We start from the raw sequence: 18,350 nt of genomic DNA, 5'->3' as shown, positions 1-18,350 counted from the left end.
CAGTGGTATGCAAGGGTTCCAGTTTCTCCACATCTTCACCAGCACTTGTTATTTTCATATTTAAAAAAAAAAAGTAATCATCCTAATAGACGTGAGGTTGGTTTTAATAACTTTTTAAAATTGAAGTATAGTTGATTTACAATGCTGTGCCAATCTCTGCTGTCCAGCACAGTGACTCAGTTATACACAGAGACATTCTTTTTTTAATATTCTTTTCCATTATGGTTTATCACAGGATATTGAATATAGTTCCCGGTGCTATACATTAGGACCTTGTTGTTTATCCATTCTTTTTTTTTTTTAAAGTGTTTGTTTTATCAATTTTATTTATTTATTTATTTATGTATTTATGTATGTATTTATTTATTTATGGCTCTGTTGGGTCTTCGTTGCTGCATGCAGGCTTTCTCTAGTTGCGGCGAGCAGGGGCTACTCTTAGTTGCGGTGCACGGGCTTCTCATTGCAGTGGCTTCTCTTGTTGCGGAGCATGGGCTCTAGGTGCACAGGCTTCAGTAGTTGTGGCACGTGGGCTCAGTAGTTGCGGCTCGCGGGCTCTAGAGCGCAGGCTCAGTAGTTGTGGTGCACAGGCTTAGTTGCTCCGCGGCATGTGGGATCTTCCTGGACCAGGGCTTGAACCCGTGTCCCCTGCATTGGCAGGCGGATTCCTAACCACTGCACCACCAGGGAAGCCCTTGTTCATCCATTCTAAATGTAATAGTTTGCGTCTACCAACCCCAAACTCCCAGTCCATCCTCTCCCTCTCCCCCTCCCCCTTGGCGGCAACCACAAATCTGTTCTCTATATCTGTGAGTCTTGTTTCATAGATAGGTTCATTTGTGCCATATTTTAGATTCCACATATAAGTGATATCATATGGTATTTGTCTTTCTCTTTCTGACTTACTTCACTTAGTATGATAATCTCTAGTCACATCCATGTTGCTGCAAATGGCATTATTTCGTTCTTTTTTTATGGCTGAGTTTAATAACTTTTTTTTGAAGATTTATTTATTACTTATTTATTTTTGGCTGCGTTGGGTATTAGTTGAGGCGTGTGGGGTCTTAGTTGCGGCATGTGGGATCTTTCATTGTGGTGCGCAGGCTCTTTGTTGCGGTGCACAGGCTTCTCTCTAGTTGTGGCGTGTGGGTTCCAGAGCGCGTGGGCTCTGTAGTTTGTGGCACGTGGGCTCTAGTTGAGGCGTGCAGGCTCAGTAGTTTGTGCCGTGCAGGCTTAGTTGCCCCACGGCATGTGGGATCTTAGTTCCCTGACCAGGGATCGAACCCCCGTCCCCTGCATTGGAAGGCGGATTCTTTACCACTGGACCACCAGAGAAGTCCCTAATAACGTTTTTTAATGATAAAAATTTTTAGGTAGAGTTGGAAAAGTGACTCCATAGATTTTTGCTAAGTTGGAATAATGTCTGTTGATACCAGTGTGACAAGACCAAAATCATAGAGGAGGCTGATTGACAAAGAAAACCAATCACTACGCAGCTGTGTTTGGGAAGAGAAGCCATCTTATTTGTGCCTCTTACTCAGAATATGATTGAAGAAAGGACAGGATCCATACTGGGTGCTTCTGGTGTTTCTTGAAAATGGAGTGTAGAGTCACGTGGTAGAAACACTTTCCTTTTCCAGGCCACAGCGAGGGATAATTTAAAATGTAGATGGTTGATGTCTCCCTCTTTATAGCTGAGGAATGTAGGTTGCAGAAGAGACTCATTCACCACCAGGGGTCCCCCTGGCACCAGTGCCCCTTCCAGCTATAGCTGTCTGCTTGCAACCTGCAACCACATGGCCTGATTTCTAGCAGGACCCCAGAGGTTCTCTCTGCTTCAGTTACCTGATTTGGGGAGCCAGTCTAATGTCGCTATTTGCTAAATAAGGTGAGTGGTCAAACTGTGGATAAATTGGATTTATAGGGTAAAAAAAATGTATGGTGAGGAAATGATGAGATAAGTTGGATATGTATATGCATGCCCAATACGGTAAAAGTTTCAGAGTTGATTTGAACAGTTGCAACATTAGAATAAATACTCGATTGTCTTTTGATATTTGTGTCATTTTGGTCAATATAAACAGAAAACCCCTCTATAACGTACGTAGTTAGGTTGAAAATTTTGGTGTCTTTTCCCATCCTATGTTACTATACCTCTGCCACTCACTATATTTGAAAAACTAAAGAAGCATCATTCTTCTTACACATTTCAGGACCCTTTTTTTCCTTCTTAAACTTAATGGCGAGTAACCTCCCAACAGTTTCTAAACCTGGAATTTAGCGCTGCTCTTTTATATGGCAAAATAAACAAGAAATGCCCATGAATTAGTGTCTCTGGAAATATTCTAGTTTAGCATTGTTTTTAAAAATTAATTAATTAATTTGGTTGCACTGGGTCTTAGTTGCGGCAGGCGGACTCCTTAGTTGCAGCTCCAGGGCTCCTTAGTTGTAGCATGTGAACTTTTAGTTGCAGCATGCATGTGGGATCTAGTTCCCTGACCAGGGATCGAACCCAGGCCCCCTGCATTGGGAGCGTGGAGTCTTATCCACTGCACCACCAGGGAAGTCCTGAGTATTGTTTAGATTAATAATAAGTACAGAATTTTCTGCCTTTTAATTTTTTGAATTTATTTATTTTTATTTATTATTTTTGGCTGTGTTGGGTCTTCGTTGCTGCGTGCAGGCTTTCTCTAGTTGCGGTGAGCGGGGGCTACTCTTCATTACGGTGCGCGGGCTTCTCTTGTTGCGGAGCACAGGCTCTAGAGCGCACGGGCTTCAGTAGATGCGGCATGTGGGCTCAGTAGTTGTGGCTTATGGGCTCTAGAGCACAGGCTCAGCAGTTGTGGTGCACGGGCTTAGTTGCTCCATGGCCTGTGGGATCTTCCTGGAGCAGGGCTCGAACCCGTGTCCCCTGCATTGGCAGGCAGATTCTTAACCACTGCGCCACCAGGGAAGCCCTACTGCCTTTTTAGAAGGCATTTCCCTTCTGTTTCATCTATCTCAGTGTGGCTTAATCCAGTGGTATGTGTATCTCCTGGTGGTTTTGATGCATCTCTCAGGTACCAGCCGCATGTCCAGCATCTTACCTGAATTTGTTTTCGACAGGATTGCTGACACCAGGGACTAGGATGGGATGTTGTGTAGGGGAGAGAGCGGCCTGTCTGTCTCGTGTTCTTTCCGTGGGCATGTTTCTTCTCTTCCTTCTTTGTCTCTTTGGTCCTCACTGTGACTCAGTCACCCTCTGTAGGCTGGGTGGGGCCTGCTTCCTGACTCTCTCTGGAAAGCTTTGCAGGCTCTGCAGGGAGCATCGCTGTAGGTGGTGGTTGAAGTGTGTGTTCTGGCTGGTGTCCGAGTGCCCGTGCATATCCCAGCTCTGCCGCTGACCGGCTAGCTTGATGTTAGGTATGTTACTTAATTTCTCTGTTCCTCAGTTTGTTCGCATGTCACATGTGGATTATAATATCATCTACCTCATTGGTTGTTGTAAGTACTAATTGAGAAAACAGGTGTAAAGCACTCAGCAAATTGATGAGGAACACAGACTGTGGAGCCTGGCTGGCTGAGTTTGATTTCCAGCTTTGCACCTTAGAAGCTCTGTGACCTGGAACAAGTTATCTCTCTGTGCTCCAATTTCTTCATCTGTGCAGTGGGGGTAATAGAGTCTGCCTCGTGGGATAAAAGTACTTAGAACAGGGCTTGGTGCATAGTAAGCATTAACCTGGCATCATCATTATCATTATGTTTTCATTATTATTAGTGTTGCTGTTCTGCTGTTTTGTGATTGACACGTCATCACTGTTCAATAGGTGATAGGTATTGTCATTGTCCTTGTTTTACAGGTGAACAGACTGAGGTTCAGGATGGTGAAATGATTCTTTCTTTGTCTCACGGATAGAACTGGGGCTCCTTTGCGTCTTCCAGTTGCAAATTCAGTGCCTTCCTCAGCTTCCCCAGAGTTCCTCCAGAATAACGGAAGGGAGGTATGGTAATTGTTATGAAAGTTGGCAGGGAAAGCAAGTAATACCAATACCATCACCCTTCGGAATATGTTGTGTTTTGCGACCTATTGTCTGTTTGTCTTCAGAAGGTGATTATAGCCATTGTTAAGCTTGAATTTCTTTAGTTCTTACCAAGTCATAATTTTTATTGATACTAAAATTTTCAGAAAAATTTTTTCTGTGTTTGTGGTGGAAACAGTGAGACGCAATGACACAGAAATGGTAATTCTATGAGTCTTACTGGAAGTAAGCTTGGAACAGGATACCCAGCTACGGAAGTTAGGGTATGTTGTAACTGTCAGTTGCTAATGGACGTACCATATTGTGAAAGTGTTGATTTTATTTCAATCTTTAACTTTTGATTAATGAAGATAGATTTTGAATTGTGTGTGTATAATGTGAATTACAGTTTTCTTTTACATTCCTCCTGTTGGTTGACATATAAGCATTTACCAGTGCTTTACTCTTCTAAGAAGTACTGCCCTAAAGTTTTGGTACTAACTTAAGGCAAACAAGTAAAACCATGATAACTGTATGAGAACTGTGAAAAGTCAGAGTTGTATCTTTGTGAGCTGCTTTTGTGACATTTACAAGCAGTTTGTTTCTTAATAGTTCTTTCCCAATGACTTTCTTATTTAAGGCCAGGTTTCTGTAGGGAAGCCAGATTGGACAAAATCATACAGTGTATGAAGGGTTTTTCTGCTCACTGATCTTGCTTATGGCATTGTTTGCTAGCCTTCTAATCTCGCACATTAGTTTCATTATTGCTCTACTAAAATCTGCAGTGGAAGTTCTGATCGGAGTATCAGGATACTACAGTTGTGTGATTTATTTTTTATGTGGGATGAGGAATGGCATTCCACATGATTTTTGTAGAATTTATATCAATTTTTCTTTTTCCATTCTTATGGGGGAAGAAAAGCAAGGTTTACAACACGTGTAATTCATGTATTCATGCAGTAAATATTTTTCAAGCCCCTGTGCTGGGTCTTGTAGGTGAAGCAGTGCCCAAGACTGAGGCAGGCCATGCTGTCACGGAGCTCAGTGTCGGGTCCTGATACCTAGAATCTCTGATGCTTTCTCTATGGTCGTGGCCTCTAAAATAAAATAGAACTTCCCTCTGCCATGTCCTCATTACCTACAGGGGATAGAGGAGGAATGTGTGGAATATGGCCTGTACATTTTACTGTCTGTTTTAGCAGTGAGGCCCTGGAGACGGCGTGCAGAACCGACGACGTCCTTCCCGCCATGGAGAGTGCCTTGTAGTGGGGCAGCCAGACAGTGGACGAGGTGCAGAATAAGGCACGTGGTGTTGTAGAGGGGATCGTGCTGTGAGGAGGTGAGGCTGGGTTAGGGTATGGGCTGTGCAATTTTAGATGAGGCGGTCAGGATAGGCCTCGTGGAGTAAGTGACATTTGAGCAAAGGCTCGGAGGAAAGGGAGTGAGCCTTGTGGTTACCTGGGGCAAGAGTGTCCAACCTAGAGGGACAGGCAGTGTAAAGGCCCTGAGGTGTCATGCATGGCTCGTGTGGGCAGAGGGCAACAGGGAGCTCAGTGTGGTTGGAGCTGAGAAGGCCCGGGGGCGGGGATGGTGGTGGTGAGGAGATGAGGGTGTAGATGGTAGGGGAGCCTCCCGGCACAGGGCCTTGCAGACCACGCTCGGTGTGCAGGTCACCTGTTCAGGGGAGTTGGGGAACGTTTGGTGAGTTTTAGCAAAGGAGTGAAATGGTGTGATTGATGTTTTGAAAGGAAGGGTCAGTTGCAGCTGCTGGCTTGAGAGTTGAGTGTGGAGCAGCAAGCCAAAAACAGGGGGGTGGGGGGTGGGGAGGCCTGTGGATGCCAGACGGCAGCAGACGTGGGGCAGCGGGCGGGGGGAGGTCACGGCCCAGGTGTAGTCTGAAGGCAGGGATGGTGGGTTTCGCTGATGGAATGCTTTGATCTAAGAGACAGAGAAAGAAGTCGGGGTGACCAAGGCTTGGGGCCTGAGCAAACAGTAATCTTTCTATTTAAAGTAAATTTTAATTAAGAGTTTACTTGTTAAGTGGGACTTACCAGAGTTGCTCTTAGCTAGACTGATACTATAAAGAGGTTGTTTAAATACCAAAGAGCTTTTTATATTAATATATAGAATTTCATGAATCAGAGCATAAAGGGATTGCTTACTTTTTTCACTTGTGTTGCTATTAACTGTCGGCTTTTCCCATTCTTTTCAAGATGTCACTGGATTGGGAATTTAAAAGCATAAGTTGTTTTAATATTTAGCAGAAAGAAAATAGGAGTCGTCATATCACCACACCGGCTGGTACTCGTAGTTTTTCGGCTCTTAGGCCTGAGGCAGATCGCTCCGCCTCCGAACCTCAGGATCCTCTTCTGTAGAAAAGGGGAAGGAAGTGCTTTGTTGGGACTGTGTTAAGGGTTAAACTCAGTTGTTTTGTGTGTGAAAGCACCTGGCACAGTGCTGGTCCGCAGGTGCTTTTCTGCTGTGCGCCGAGCATCTGCGTCCTCTCCTGCTCTCACGCCGGCTGCTCTTTCTTTTCAGTCGCCGCAGTGGTTCTTAACTTTCTTGTAGCTGCTGCTTCCATCTGGGCTCTGCTTCGTCAGGCAGCCACTGTTCCCTGTGTCCTGGAGAAGTTTATGCTTCTCTGTATCTTTCCAGCTTTCAGACCCTCAGGACCTTGCACACCAGGAGGTGACATTTGGATATTGAAATAAAATATAAATTAGCTTGGTGGATGGGAGAGAAAGCTGCCATCCACTGGTTACTTCATTTGGAAACTGGGCTTCTCCCCCCACTCACTTTTTCCATCCTAGAAAGCGCCCAGTTTGCCCCTCGTCCCCGCCTCCACTGCCCTGCATCAGCTCCAGCCACCCCCCCCCCCCCCCCCCCCCCCACCGCTAGCTTTTCTGCACAGCTGCTGCTGTGGCCTTCTGGGCTGTTCGTGAAGACCCCTGCTTCCCAGATACGGCTGGGCTCAGTGACACTGTGCCTCTGCCTGGTTGAATGGCCCTGTCTTTACTTATCTTTAAAAGATGTGGTGGCACTGATTTTGCTTAGAAGATGTGAAAATGAGATATAATCAGTATCTGGTGTGTAGAGTATGGTTGGTGACAAGGTAGCCTTGATTTTTTAATTTTTGAGAGTCATAGATTCCAAGAGAGACTCACAGTTTGCTTGGGTTGTTTATACATTCTGTTAGCTGATGGTTTCAGATTAAGCACCAAGCCGTTGTCATGGGGCTGAACCAGGTACCAGACTTGCCCACTGATGTTCCTTTCTGTCCTGGGCTCTCCTCAGTAATGGGGGAAGCTGGGGTGGTTTTCATGAATTCTGCTGGGTCTGTCTGCTTGCTTCTTCTGTTCTTTTTCTGGCTTGCTTGCCTGTGTTTTCTGGAGCCCCCTTTCTAACCAGTGTTGCCTGAGGTCAGAGTTCTCTGTGGTGAATGATGTGTTTTCACTGGGGCATAGGAGGGGTCGCTTGAGCTCTGCCTGCAATTAGGAGCCTGAAGGTAAAGCCTGCGGACAAAGCATCATCTAGGGGAGCTGTTAGAAACCGAACACGCTGCCCTGAGGCGTCACTGGACACAGCCTTTGTTCAGCTCTTGTTTTCAGAAGTTAGTGAATTCACAGTTAAGTAAAGTACTTGATTTTTAATTAGCTTACGGGATTTAAGTAAAGTACTTGATTTTTAATTAGCTTACGGGATTTACTACTAACAAAATCACCCATATATTAGGAGGGCTAAACTGTGTTCAGGCAAAGGCTCCAGGAACCTAGTTACTTACTGTCTTACTGCTAAGATAATAAGTGTGGAATGTGTTTAAAGAGCTAAATTTTTTAGATGACCTTGATTATCTCTCAGTTTGAATGGAGAAAGTAAGTAGCTTTGCATCTTAAAAAAGTTGCTAGTACAGATTATTAGGGTATTTTTCTGTCCTACTTCTTCAGTATGAGTTTATCATTCACTTATATTTTGAAGCTAAAAAAAGAAATGCATCTTGAATCCCTCAATATTCCCTAAAGCTAATTTTGAAAGTATCTGGCAACCTCAAATTCTTGTTTTTATGTGTTTTCTAGATAACTTTCTATAAATTTACAAACTTACTTTTCAAGTATCAATCTGGAAAAATATTTTACCTCAAAAATATTTGGGTTCCTATGGACATTTTTTACAGACTTGTTTTTTTTTTTTTTTTTTTTTTTTTCAGACTTGTTTTTAGTGTTGATCAGGATTTTATTTTCAGAATTATTCTTATTTCATCAAGGTAATTATTTTAACTGTAAGGTTAGAATTAGGCTGGCAAAATGCCAAAAGCACGACTTTGAAAAACAACAATGGTTTGAGCAGGCACCTACAGACATGATCTGGGTCAGACTTGATTTGCAGCTTACCCAATTCTAGAATCGTCTGTTAGTTTCGTAAACAGAAGTCTGCCAGATGAATTGAACAGAAGGGTGAGATTAGCATATTAATAAGGTTCTGGCTACCGGCCGCCTTTTTCTCCACCCTGTGTCCTCCCTCCCCTCCTTCTCGCTCTCTTTCCCTGAATGAATCTAGGAACACAGACCCTTGGGGTCACGTTACTTGCTGGTTTCTTTCTGTTCAGTAGCTTAATCTGGCCAGGAAGGTCTGTGTTTCAGGTTGCGGAAGCTTGAGAAGATTCTGTAACTGAGAGGCATTCTTCAAGCTGCTGGAAAGCATTACAGAGGGAACACCTCCCAAATTTTGCTTCAAGCTCTGAAAAAAGGAGCACAGAAGGGAAGCTTAGTCTTGCTTGTGGATCGAAGCAAATCCTGTAGGAGCAATGAACGGGGACTTGGTGTGCGGACTCCTGGCTTGGTCTTTCTAGGACTGACTTTATGTTGTTGGAAGTGACGGGCCGAGGGGCCCTGGGACCCACAGGTGCTGTCTGTATGGAGAAGAGCGGCTGTAGTCCGTTTCCAGTGTGTTGGGCTAAAGGTATAAGTAGGTTAAAAATCTGTTCGGTTTAAATTTTATTTAGATTCATGCTTTTGCACTAAGAAGGAGGATAAGAGTTTGTCAGAACTTATTTCAAAGAGATTCACAATTAAATTTAAGGAAAAAGGGAAATTACGTGGTATGGGTTTGCAACTATTGCATAAAACCAATTAGAGAGTGTTTCAAAAAGTAAATAAAATTATTTTTATGGAAATGCATTTAAATGAGTAAACTCTTTTTATGCTCTGTCTTATGTCTCTTGAAGTTGCATGTTTTATTTTGAGTTTTAATCAAGACGTCCTACCCATTCTGTGAGGCAGAAGTTTTTAAAGAATAAAGAGACTAAGCTTAAATAGGACTGTAGGAAAAAAGAGTGACATAGATTTTCTTATTTCAAAAATTGGTTTCCTTTCCTCACTGTAAAGACTGTATATTTAATTGGAAACTCCTTGTTACTGTAAGGTGGGCTTTTCACTAAGGGTCAGCAATGCTGTGAATAAACAATTTTCCACTGTAATGTTGTTAGGGGTTTTAGTTATATAAAAATAAAAATATAAAATACAGCATTTCATTGTAACACTCAAGACGGTATTTGGGGAGCATGTTTAGAAGTTAAAAATGCCATATAATTCACGTATGAATAAGACCAAGACAGGTTAGGCTGTTTTGCTTAAAGTAGTAGTGAATTGAATATTTAACCTGGGAGGTAAAGTCCTTAATGAAGAATTTAATAAAAATATTTATTATTAAAAAATATATATTTAAATGTCATCTTACTCCACTTAGGAAAAATTTTTAAAAGGAGGACTCTGCACTGGGTAAAGAGCTGCAGTATTATAAGTAAAGCTTCAGACTGATTAAATTTAGTGTTCAGGTTAAAAATTTTAGTACCACCAGGATATTTTGATGTGTTAGCACAAAATTAAATTGGTTTTCATTTGAGTTGTTGTCATTATCTATTAATTCTTTTCTAGGCTTTTAAACATTTTTAAAACATGTGATATTAGAATCATTTAGTATGACTAAACAAAGACTGTCATTTTATTACATAATTAGATATTAAGAGTAAAGATTTTGCAGTTAATTCAAACTCTTGAGTTTTAAAGGATGTTGGGTTTGGGAACTTTTTAAATTGCAGATTCTCACCTCAGGACTGTATAGTATAATTGAGCATGATCAGTGCTCAGTGGTGAAGAGTTCTATACTTGTTGAAAATTTTGATCTTTTCCCAGACTTGCTGGGATTCATTTATATAATGCCACTTGCATTGTGTGATAGCAAATGATAGCTCTCTGTTAGCACTTATCCTTAAAAATAAGGCTCTGATTTCACTCACAACGTCTAGGCTAGATTCAAGATACATGAATCCAGTGGCAATGTGATATTAAATAATCAGCTACTAAGTTTTTAAAAAATTCAAAGTGACTTTAAAACTATGAACTTTGGAAGAGAGATTGTAGTGTTTTTGTTCGTCCCAAAGCAATTGATTGAAGCCACTTATTTTTCCATTATGTTTGCTGACTGCAGAGCAAATGAGTAGAGGCATTTTTAACTGAAATATCATTTTGATAAAGGTGGGCTTGGGCACGAGGGCAGAGCTCACATGTGTAGAAGAGGGAAAAGGTAGGGATGGTATCAAGGTCAAGGTCAGTCTGCGTGTAGGGCTGGAACAGGCTGTCTCCTCAGATGGATCCTTCAGGAGCAGATTCTGACAACGCTGGGGAGCTTGCAGCCTGTCCCCTTCTGGGGCTGAGCCCGCCGCCCCGTGAGCGCACAGGCACCATCTCAGGACAGGTCCCCTCTGCCTTCTCCGCTTACTCTCTCGCCCTTAGGTGTTTATCCTGATTAATTTTTGCTGTGTGATAAAGACAAAGATGTTGCTGTGCAGGAATTGTCTGAATTGGTTATTTTAAAGTATAAAATTACTTCTTTTAGATAGAGACAAAGTAAAAAGCTCAAATCCAAAGAATATATATCCAAATCTCTATTTGCAGTTAGACATTCTAAACCTCACATTTGATTTTATCAGTCGCATTAACCTCAAAAAACAGCCATGGCCCAATTTAAGAAGACATGTAAAATACTTACTAGAACAGGCTAAAAATAATAGAACAGACCTATATTTGTGTACTTTGAAGTGAAAACTTTATCCTTAAAACACTCTGGAGTCTTTTCTATAATAAAGTTTATTGTACTGATGAATTTAGTTTAAAGAACCCACCTTAGATTCCACCTGCTGAAGATTGTATTTTAACATTTTTAAGAGGACTGTGTTATAAATTGTGCTCAACTATATCATAATTTCCTAGGCTTAAAGACAGTTTTAATTCAGGATATTGAAGTAAGTGTAAATGTTTACAGTGCTGTTAATTGGCTGCAAGGCTACTAAGTGCAGAAAGCCCTGCTTGGAAAGTTCTTTGATTATATCAGTATGTGCATTGTTTGTTTCATCTTTTTGAAAGATGGGGAAGGATTGAGAGGCGTCAGATTTGGTTGTTAGGAATAAATGTGTTGTTGATTTTTTTCTGTGTCTTTCAGTGGTAGATTGAGATTGAATATACTATTAATAGTTCATTTGTGTGATTCTGGATCCTGTGGTTGAAGTCATGCTTTTTCTGTATCAGTATTTTAAACTCCATCCGTCCGTCCATCCATCCATCCATCCACCCATCCATCCATCCATCCATCCATCCACCCATCCATCCACCCATCCATCCATCCATCCGTCCATCTGTCTCTGTGTACAGCCCATCTTCTCTTCTGTGTGTCAGACTCCAGGGGTCAGCTGCCTCTTGATACCTACATTTGTATTTTTCATAAGCATCTGATACCAGCCAGAGAGGAGCCTCTTACTTGTTACCCCTGAAATCGGTTGCTCCCCAAATCCTGTGTCTTAATAAACATGTCAAACCCCCATCCACTCAGTTGTTCATGCCACAGACCCAGGATGCCTCTTTGACGCCTTCTTCCATGTATAAGGGATCCATCTTTTTATCTTGATGATTCTGTCTCCAAAATAGGTCTTGAATTCCTCACCTTCTCTCCCCCTCTGGGCTATGGGAGTTGTTTCCTGTTGGTCTTCCTGTTTCCTCACATGTTCATCCTTCACACACCTGCTGGAGTGATTTTGTAAAAACATAAATCTGATGTTATTCTTTTTCAAACTCCCCAGTGGCTTCTCATTAGAATCGGATGGAATTGCAAATCCTTAACATGGCTTGCAGGGCTTCGCCTGATCTGGCTTCTGTCCAATGTCTCCAGCTTTGGGCCCTTGGCCTCTTGCTCATTTTGACTTTTCAGTGCCTGGGACACCCAAAGTCTTTCCTCTTAGGCCTTCTGCAGCTGCAGTTGCCTCTTGTCTCCCTTCTCTGCCCAGCTGACTCCTGCACCTTTAGGTCTCAGCTAAACTAGTTTCTCTCTGGTGTTCCCTCCTTGAGCCTTTTCTTCTGTCTTGCACAACATTTACTGTTATTTATCATGGTATATTGCACTTGTTTGACCTCTTCTTTGCTAAATGGTAAACTTAACAAAGTCAGGGATTATGTCAGGTTTTTTCCTGCTTGACAAGTAATTGGCACAAATAAATATTACCTAATGAATGAACAAATTCTGTATAGAGTTAGCTAATCCTTAAAAATTGCTCAACAAAAGGAGTGAATTGGTCTTTGGGTTTCCTCTTGTAGCAGCACACATGCTACATTCGGTTCTCTAAACAGATGGGTCTGGGTCAGGCTCCAGGGTCTGATAGCTGCCCTCTGCCATGCCTGTGGGATCACGGCCATCCGATCTGACAGCTTGAGGAGCTAATTGACTTGCGGGGGACACAGATTAAAAATATATTATTATGTAAGCATATAAACATTTCATAGTTACATTTATGTAGCTGTCTAGATACCTGTAAATTTACAGTAAAAGAAATCCGGTGCTCTCCTGAGGAGTGACTGAGTTTTATGAGCGCACAGCCCAGGGAGCAGGTCATGGCGCCTCCACGTAGCGGCCTCAGTGAACGCTGAGCTGAGTTCCCGTCCACCCTCCGCCGGCCCTGCTGCTGCAGTGGTGTCCTCAGGCACTGCCCGCCTCCCCTCCGCCCTCTCCCCCCCTGCCCAGCTCCTGCAGGCTCCAGCCTCGCAGCTCTGCGTGCACTTAACGTGCACTTAACGTTCTGAGAGGACCCTGCTGGGTTGTGCCTCGCCTGCCCCTTATGCTTTTGCTGCTCCTGTGTGGAACTTTGCTTCTTCTTCACACGTGAAACCTTCAGGACTCTGCTCCGCGCGTGGCCCTCTGTCTCTCACCGGCCCACAGGGCTGGGCGCTGCACACGCTGGCATAGCTGGCGACTCACTCAGCTCTGCTTATTTGCTTGTCTCCTGTTACCTGGTTGTCAACTTCTTACAGGCCTTATTACTTTTTAAATCCCTCTGGTCGGACATGTTGTCAGCACTCAGTTGTTTGCTGAGTGAAAAGGAAGGCTGAACTGGTAGTCTGGGCCATTTCAGTTCAGGCCCAGAGGGTGGGAGGGCGCTCCGTGCTCTAGGGATTCTGCGCGTGAAGGCGCTGAGACCCGAAGGTGTTGGCGTGTCCCAGAGGAGGTGGGCTTTCCCACTGACTGCAGCTTGAGTTGCATTGAGGCCGATGGAGAGGGGTGAGTAGGGAAGCCTTGCCCTCCACCCTGTTTCTTCGAGGGGTAGGGGTGGGGCTTTTCTTCCTGAGACTCCCCCTGCCTCCGAAGACCGGGACTCCCCAGGTGGGTGCCAGGCCTCGTCAGGCCCCTGTGCACGGACTGGGTGCCGTCTTCCCTCTCCCTGGGAGCCTCATCCGCCGCACGGGAGGCACACCTGGCCTGCCTCTGTCCCTCACCGTCGTCTGTCAGTTCCTTGAACTCTTCCTCAGGTGGGGGATGCTTTTCCCTCCACCTGGGACACCCTTTCCCTTCACAGTTCCCTCTGTGACCCCAGCCACTCCAGCTCAGGTTCCTTGATCGTCTCCTCATGGCGCTGGTCCCTTTCCTCGCATCGTAGTGAGTTAACCGTGGGTAAATGTTAGTGCAGTGTGTTTGTATCCCTCGCATGGAGCAGGCATATCGAGTACATGAGTTTATGATAAATCGAGAATATGAAAGTAACAGGTGTCTCTGTCGCTGCAGAGGGGAAGGAGAGGACAGTTAGGCAGCGCTTGAACAGAGATAAGGAGAGCAGCTAGCTGTGCGGGGTCACCAGGAGCTCCCTTTTCTCTCCTGTTTCGAATCTTGTTAGCACCACTTCCCTCGCCCACAGAGCCGGTAGCGTGGGGATTCAGACACCTCTCTCTCTGATTCTTTCACTCGTCCTCCTTGTATCTGGGGAAGAGGCCGCTAGTTCTCCCCGGGGTTCTCTCCACACGCAGTTCTAGAGCTTCAGTTGGACGTGGGGTTTTTGCTCAGATATGCCCTTGTCAGCCAGGTAGGGAAAGTGAGTGCCCCAGTTTATCCGTCTTAACACTCGCCGCCCATCCCCGAGACCCCCGCCAGCTCTCCTGGTTTGGACAATAAGCTATATGAGTGTGTCCTCCTTGGCCCCCCTGGTGAAATGGGGCCCTCCTCCTGCCACCACCATCCTCCCCGCTCCTCTGCTTTCCTTCTCTCTTGCTCTCCTCACCAGCTCACGTACTGTCTGTGTGGTTCACCTGTTGGGCTCGCTTGCTCTCCTGCAGTGAAATGCACACCTAGGAGGCAAGGGGCCAGTCTGCCCTGGCTCACTGCTGCGTCCGGTGCCTCGTGTGTGGCAGACTGCTGTCGTAAGCAGATGAATGCCTTAATGGAGTGAGTCATCTTGTCTGCCTGCAGCAGTAGAGGTCTAAGTCTCTGGAAGCCAATGAGAAGGGTGATGGAGACTTTTTTGGGAAAATTAAAAAACTGTTGAGTTCTTTCTAGAACTTTAATGGTTAGTGATACTGATTTTTAAAAATAGTGTTCACAAATCTTTAATTTCAGATTCGTCTGTAATTGTTTAAACTGTAAGGAATTTATTGTAAATTCAACAGTTTTCTGTATTTCATAACTTTATCTGTTTTCAGTTAAAGAGAAAAAGCTAATGTTAAAATAATTAGGGACTTCCCTGGTGGTCCAGTGGGTAAGACTCCGCGCTCCCAATGCAGGCGGCCCAGTTTCAATCCCTGGTCAGGGAACTAGATCCCGCATGCATGCTGCAACTAAGACCTGGTGCAGCCTAAATAAATAAATATTTTTTAAAAATTATCACTGAATATTTTTGTTTTGCATTTAAGTAATATTTGTGTAAATTTACATAATATTATTGACATGTAGCTCACATAATTTAGGTTTATGATTAGGCGTATATGTATTATCATCTTTAACTTCTTTAACTTATATACATTTGTATTTTTATACCTTTCTTCCTGAAAGGTTGTATAAATTGAGTCATATTTTAAGTATTTTGTAGGAATTTGTTGAGAAGAAATCAATGGCAGTAAATTTTTTCTTTGAGTAAAAAGACAAACTTTAGTTTATTCTGTGGTTCATGTAGCTTTGGTTCATTTTTTTGTGTTCTTATTCTCAGATGTTGGTGAATTTTTTTGTTTTTTGGTTTTTTGCCTGTTTTCACAGTGTTCAGTTGAATTTGCAGACTTACGGATAGCAAGTTTTACCAGTTACAGCAGTTTTTGGAGTTGTTGTTTTTTCTGTTCTGTTTTGATGGGGCTGTGTTGAAGCTCTAGATCAATTTGGGAGAATGCCCTGCGAACAGTATTGAGATTGCTGGTGTATCTATCCAGTATCGGACACTAGTGTATAGTAGATCTTAGTGTGGTGGTCTGGGCTTTTTTTTGATGCTATTTGGTTTCTAAGTTTAATTTTCCAATTGTTGGCCTAGTATGTAGAAATAGATTATCTTGTTAGCTTATCTTCTGGCCTTACTGTAAATTCACTTATTAGTTCTGGTGGTTTATTTGCACAAGTAGACAGTCCTAAAAAACTATAATCATGTAATCTGTAAATAAAAACTATTTTTCTCCACAATCTTGATATCTTTTGTTTCTTTGTCCTGCCTTTTTGCCTACCTCAACTCGGGTCTTCATCCCAGGGTTGAGTAGAAATGGCAAGAAGGGATGTCCTTGTCTTGTTCCGACCCTAAGAAGAAAGTACTCAATGCTAAATGGGATTTAGCTCAGTTTTGTCTTTTTTGTTTTTAAGATATCCTTTATCAAATCAGAAAACTTCCCTTTTAATTCCTGGTTTTCTGAGAGGTTTTTTTTTTTTTTTTAAATCATTAGAGAGTGTTGAATTTTGTCATGCTCTTTTTCTGTATCTGTTGATGTGATGATATGAATTACATTTTGATTGTTAAACCAACTTTGCATTCCGAAGATGAATCCCACCTGATGGTGATGGGTTATCCGTGACCCTATTTATACGTTGCGAGATTGAAGATGTAGGATTCTGTTTAGGGTGTTTGTGTCTATTTTCATGAGGGACATCGGTCTGTAATTTTTTTTTGTTGTAATCTTTTTGTTAGTTTTTCATATCAAAGTTCTCATAAAACAAGTTAGAAAGTGTTCTCTTATGCATCCGTTTGTATGATATACAGCACAGCCAGAAAAATCCTCTACTGAAAGATGTGTGCAGTCTGTCTTACTGAGAAAACCAAGGGACAAACACAGGATCTGTTAACCAGGGTGAGGCCAGCATGTTGATCTCCCCCGAGGTCTGTTTTGTTAACCGTTTTTTTTTAAGAGAAACAAAATTCTGCCAGAATATCATACCTTAATATTAATTTTTTTTACTGTGAAAATCTTAACTGCTTTGTAAAGTTGACAGAATTTCATTGAGAAGATAATAGTCCTGAACTGTTGACTGTTCTTGTTTCAGCTTTTGTGTAGATTCACGATGGAATGGTATACTGGTGGCATGTTTTCAGTGTAAAAAATGCATAGGTGTTTTATAGGACAAGGTTTAGGGGGGAAATCTAAAGGAACACTGTGCTTAATTTGGTTATTGGATTTAACAATACATTTCAAATATACCAGCTATTATCACGGTAAGAATGGGAATCTGTTGTTTCCTTTTTGGACAAGGATTTATGAAGCTGTGTGCGGTCATGCAGCAGTGTGACCACTAGGAGCAGGGATGATGCTGATTGGGGACAGAGATGGGACTTTTGAAGTATGAGTTAAACGGGAGGGTCTTGCAAGGTTTCCACTTAGAGAACAGTCCAGCTCAGAGCTCTCCTTCTGTAGCAGCTGTCGCCTGCTGCATGCTGACTTGGGTTCAGTGTCTTGCTGAGCACTGTATGCTTATCCTCTCCCCCCATAGGGGAGGTACTGTGGCTCCCACTTCACAGAGCCTGGCGCGACTGAGAGCCCCAGAGCTGTGAGTGAGCACCGGCCCTTGCAGTATTTTTCTGGCTGTGTTGTTACCAGAGGACACGTGCTACTCCTTCATCAGGATCTTGCCCAGAGGTCCTGCCTAAGCCCTTCCCTGAGACCAGCTTCTTCTGTCGGATTTCCACTTGTCTTCAGTTACAGCCCTGAGATTATAGTGGGCTTCTTCTTTTAAAGGGTTATTTGTGTGATTTAGGTGAGGTTTGAGCTGTTTGTAATCTCCAGGGTCTTGCCCATAGAAAGTAGGTGAGCAGTTTAAAGGAGAGAGAATTCAGTCTTGCTTCTGAGGGCTGTGCCTGACCAGGGCAGCTCTCCACAGCCATCGCTGCTGCAGTGCTCTTGTCATAATTTATTCTCCCCGTTGTGGGCTGGCTTCTGCATATATTGTTTTAAAAACTTTACTGTGGAAAATTTCTGGTAAAACGTAGTATGTTGAACGTATTCTTGCACTCAGAACCGGGGATTAAGTGCAATTAGCCATGCTTTCTTTTTCCTTGCTTCCCGGAATCCTGTCAGGAGGTGGAGACGTTCTCTTCTGGAGACGCTGGTCCAAGGGAAAGGCAGGTCCTGACCTTCGGGGATCTCTGGCCTAGTGGCTGCTTCCCTGCTCAGCGCAGCGTCCCTGACAGACAACCAGGTTTTTAAAGACAGCCTCTGCTTTCAAGATGGGAGACCAGAACAGAGAAACAAGCAGAAAACAGTCTACAGAGATGAAACAGCAAGAGAAGGAAGCTGAAGGAACACAATAAAAGTCCCAGTGTCAGGTTTCCAGAGTGCCAAGAGGAGATGTCGCCTCTGTGAAAGACAAACAGAATTCTTTTAAAAAGTACATTCAAGAACAAGAAAATTAAAAGTAAGAAAGCAGAAATAAACTCAGCAGCAGCATTGGGAGATAACATGGAAGGTGGCTCAGAACATGGAAAGGAAAGACAAATGGGAGAGAAAAGAAGGAAAGTAGGATGATGAATTCAGAAGGTTCAGTATCCAAATAGTAAAAGTTGCAGAAAGAGAAAAAGGATAAAATCAT

At 43.2% G+C, this 18,350-nt stretch overlaps 1 protein-coding gene and 1 long non-coding RNA gene across 21 annotated transcripts in view; one reads left to right on the top strand and one right to left on the bottom strand.

Annotated features, from left to right (window-relative positions):
- The window catches only part of LOC309646997, a 404,605-nt gene that overhangs the window by 23,558 nt on the left and 362,697 nt on the right, over positions 1–18,350 (bottom strand). The window lies entirely within an intron of this gene.
- PTK2 (protein tyrosine kinase 2) overlaps positions 1–18,350 on the top strand; it is a 254,441-nt gene that overhangs the window by 55,987 nt on the left and 180,104 nt on the right. For 2 of the 20 annotated variants that reach the window (XM_082433789.1, XM_082433782.1), the window contains exon 1: positions 8,629–8,951. The exons of 4 other annotated variants lie outside the window; for them this stretch is intronic. In XM_082433789.1, the coding sequence (XP_082289915.1) occupies positions 8,852–8,951 (100 nt within the window). In that variant the 5' untranslated portion in view covers positions 8,629–8,851. Of the gene's footprint in view, positions 1–3,836; positions 3,983–5,194; positions 5,335–8,611; positions 8,952–18,350 lie in introns of those variants that run through there. 14 more of the 20 variants (XM_082433800.1, XM_082433793.1, XM_082433784.1 and 11 more) reach the window with 13 other exon arrangements.

The sequence above is a fragment of the Balaenoptera physalus genome (genome assembly GCF_965194825.1).
Source record: "Balaenoptera physalus genome assembly, chromosome: 17".
In the NCBI taxonomy this organism is placed as follows: Eukaryota; Metazoa; Chordata; class Mammalia; order Artiodactyla; family Balaenopteridae; genus Balaenoptera; species Balaenoptera physalus.
The sequence above is the reverse complement of the archived record's forward strand: the minus strand, read 5'-3'. Positions and strand labels throughout refer to the sequence as shown.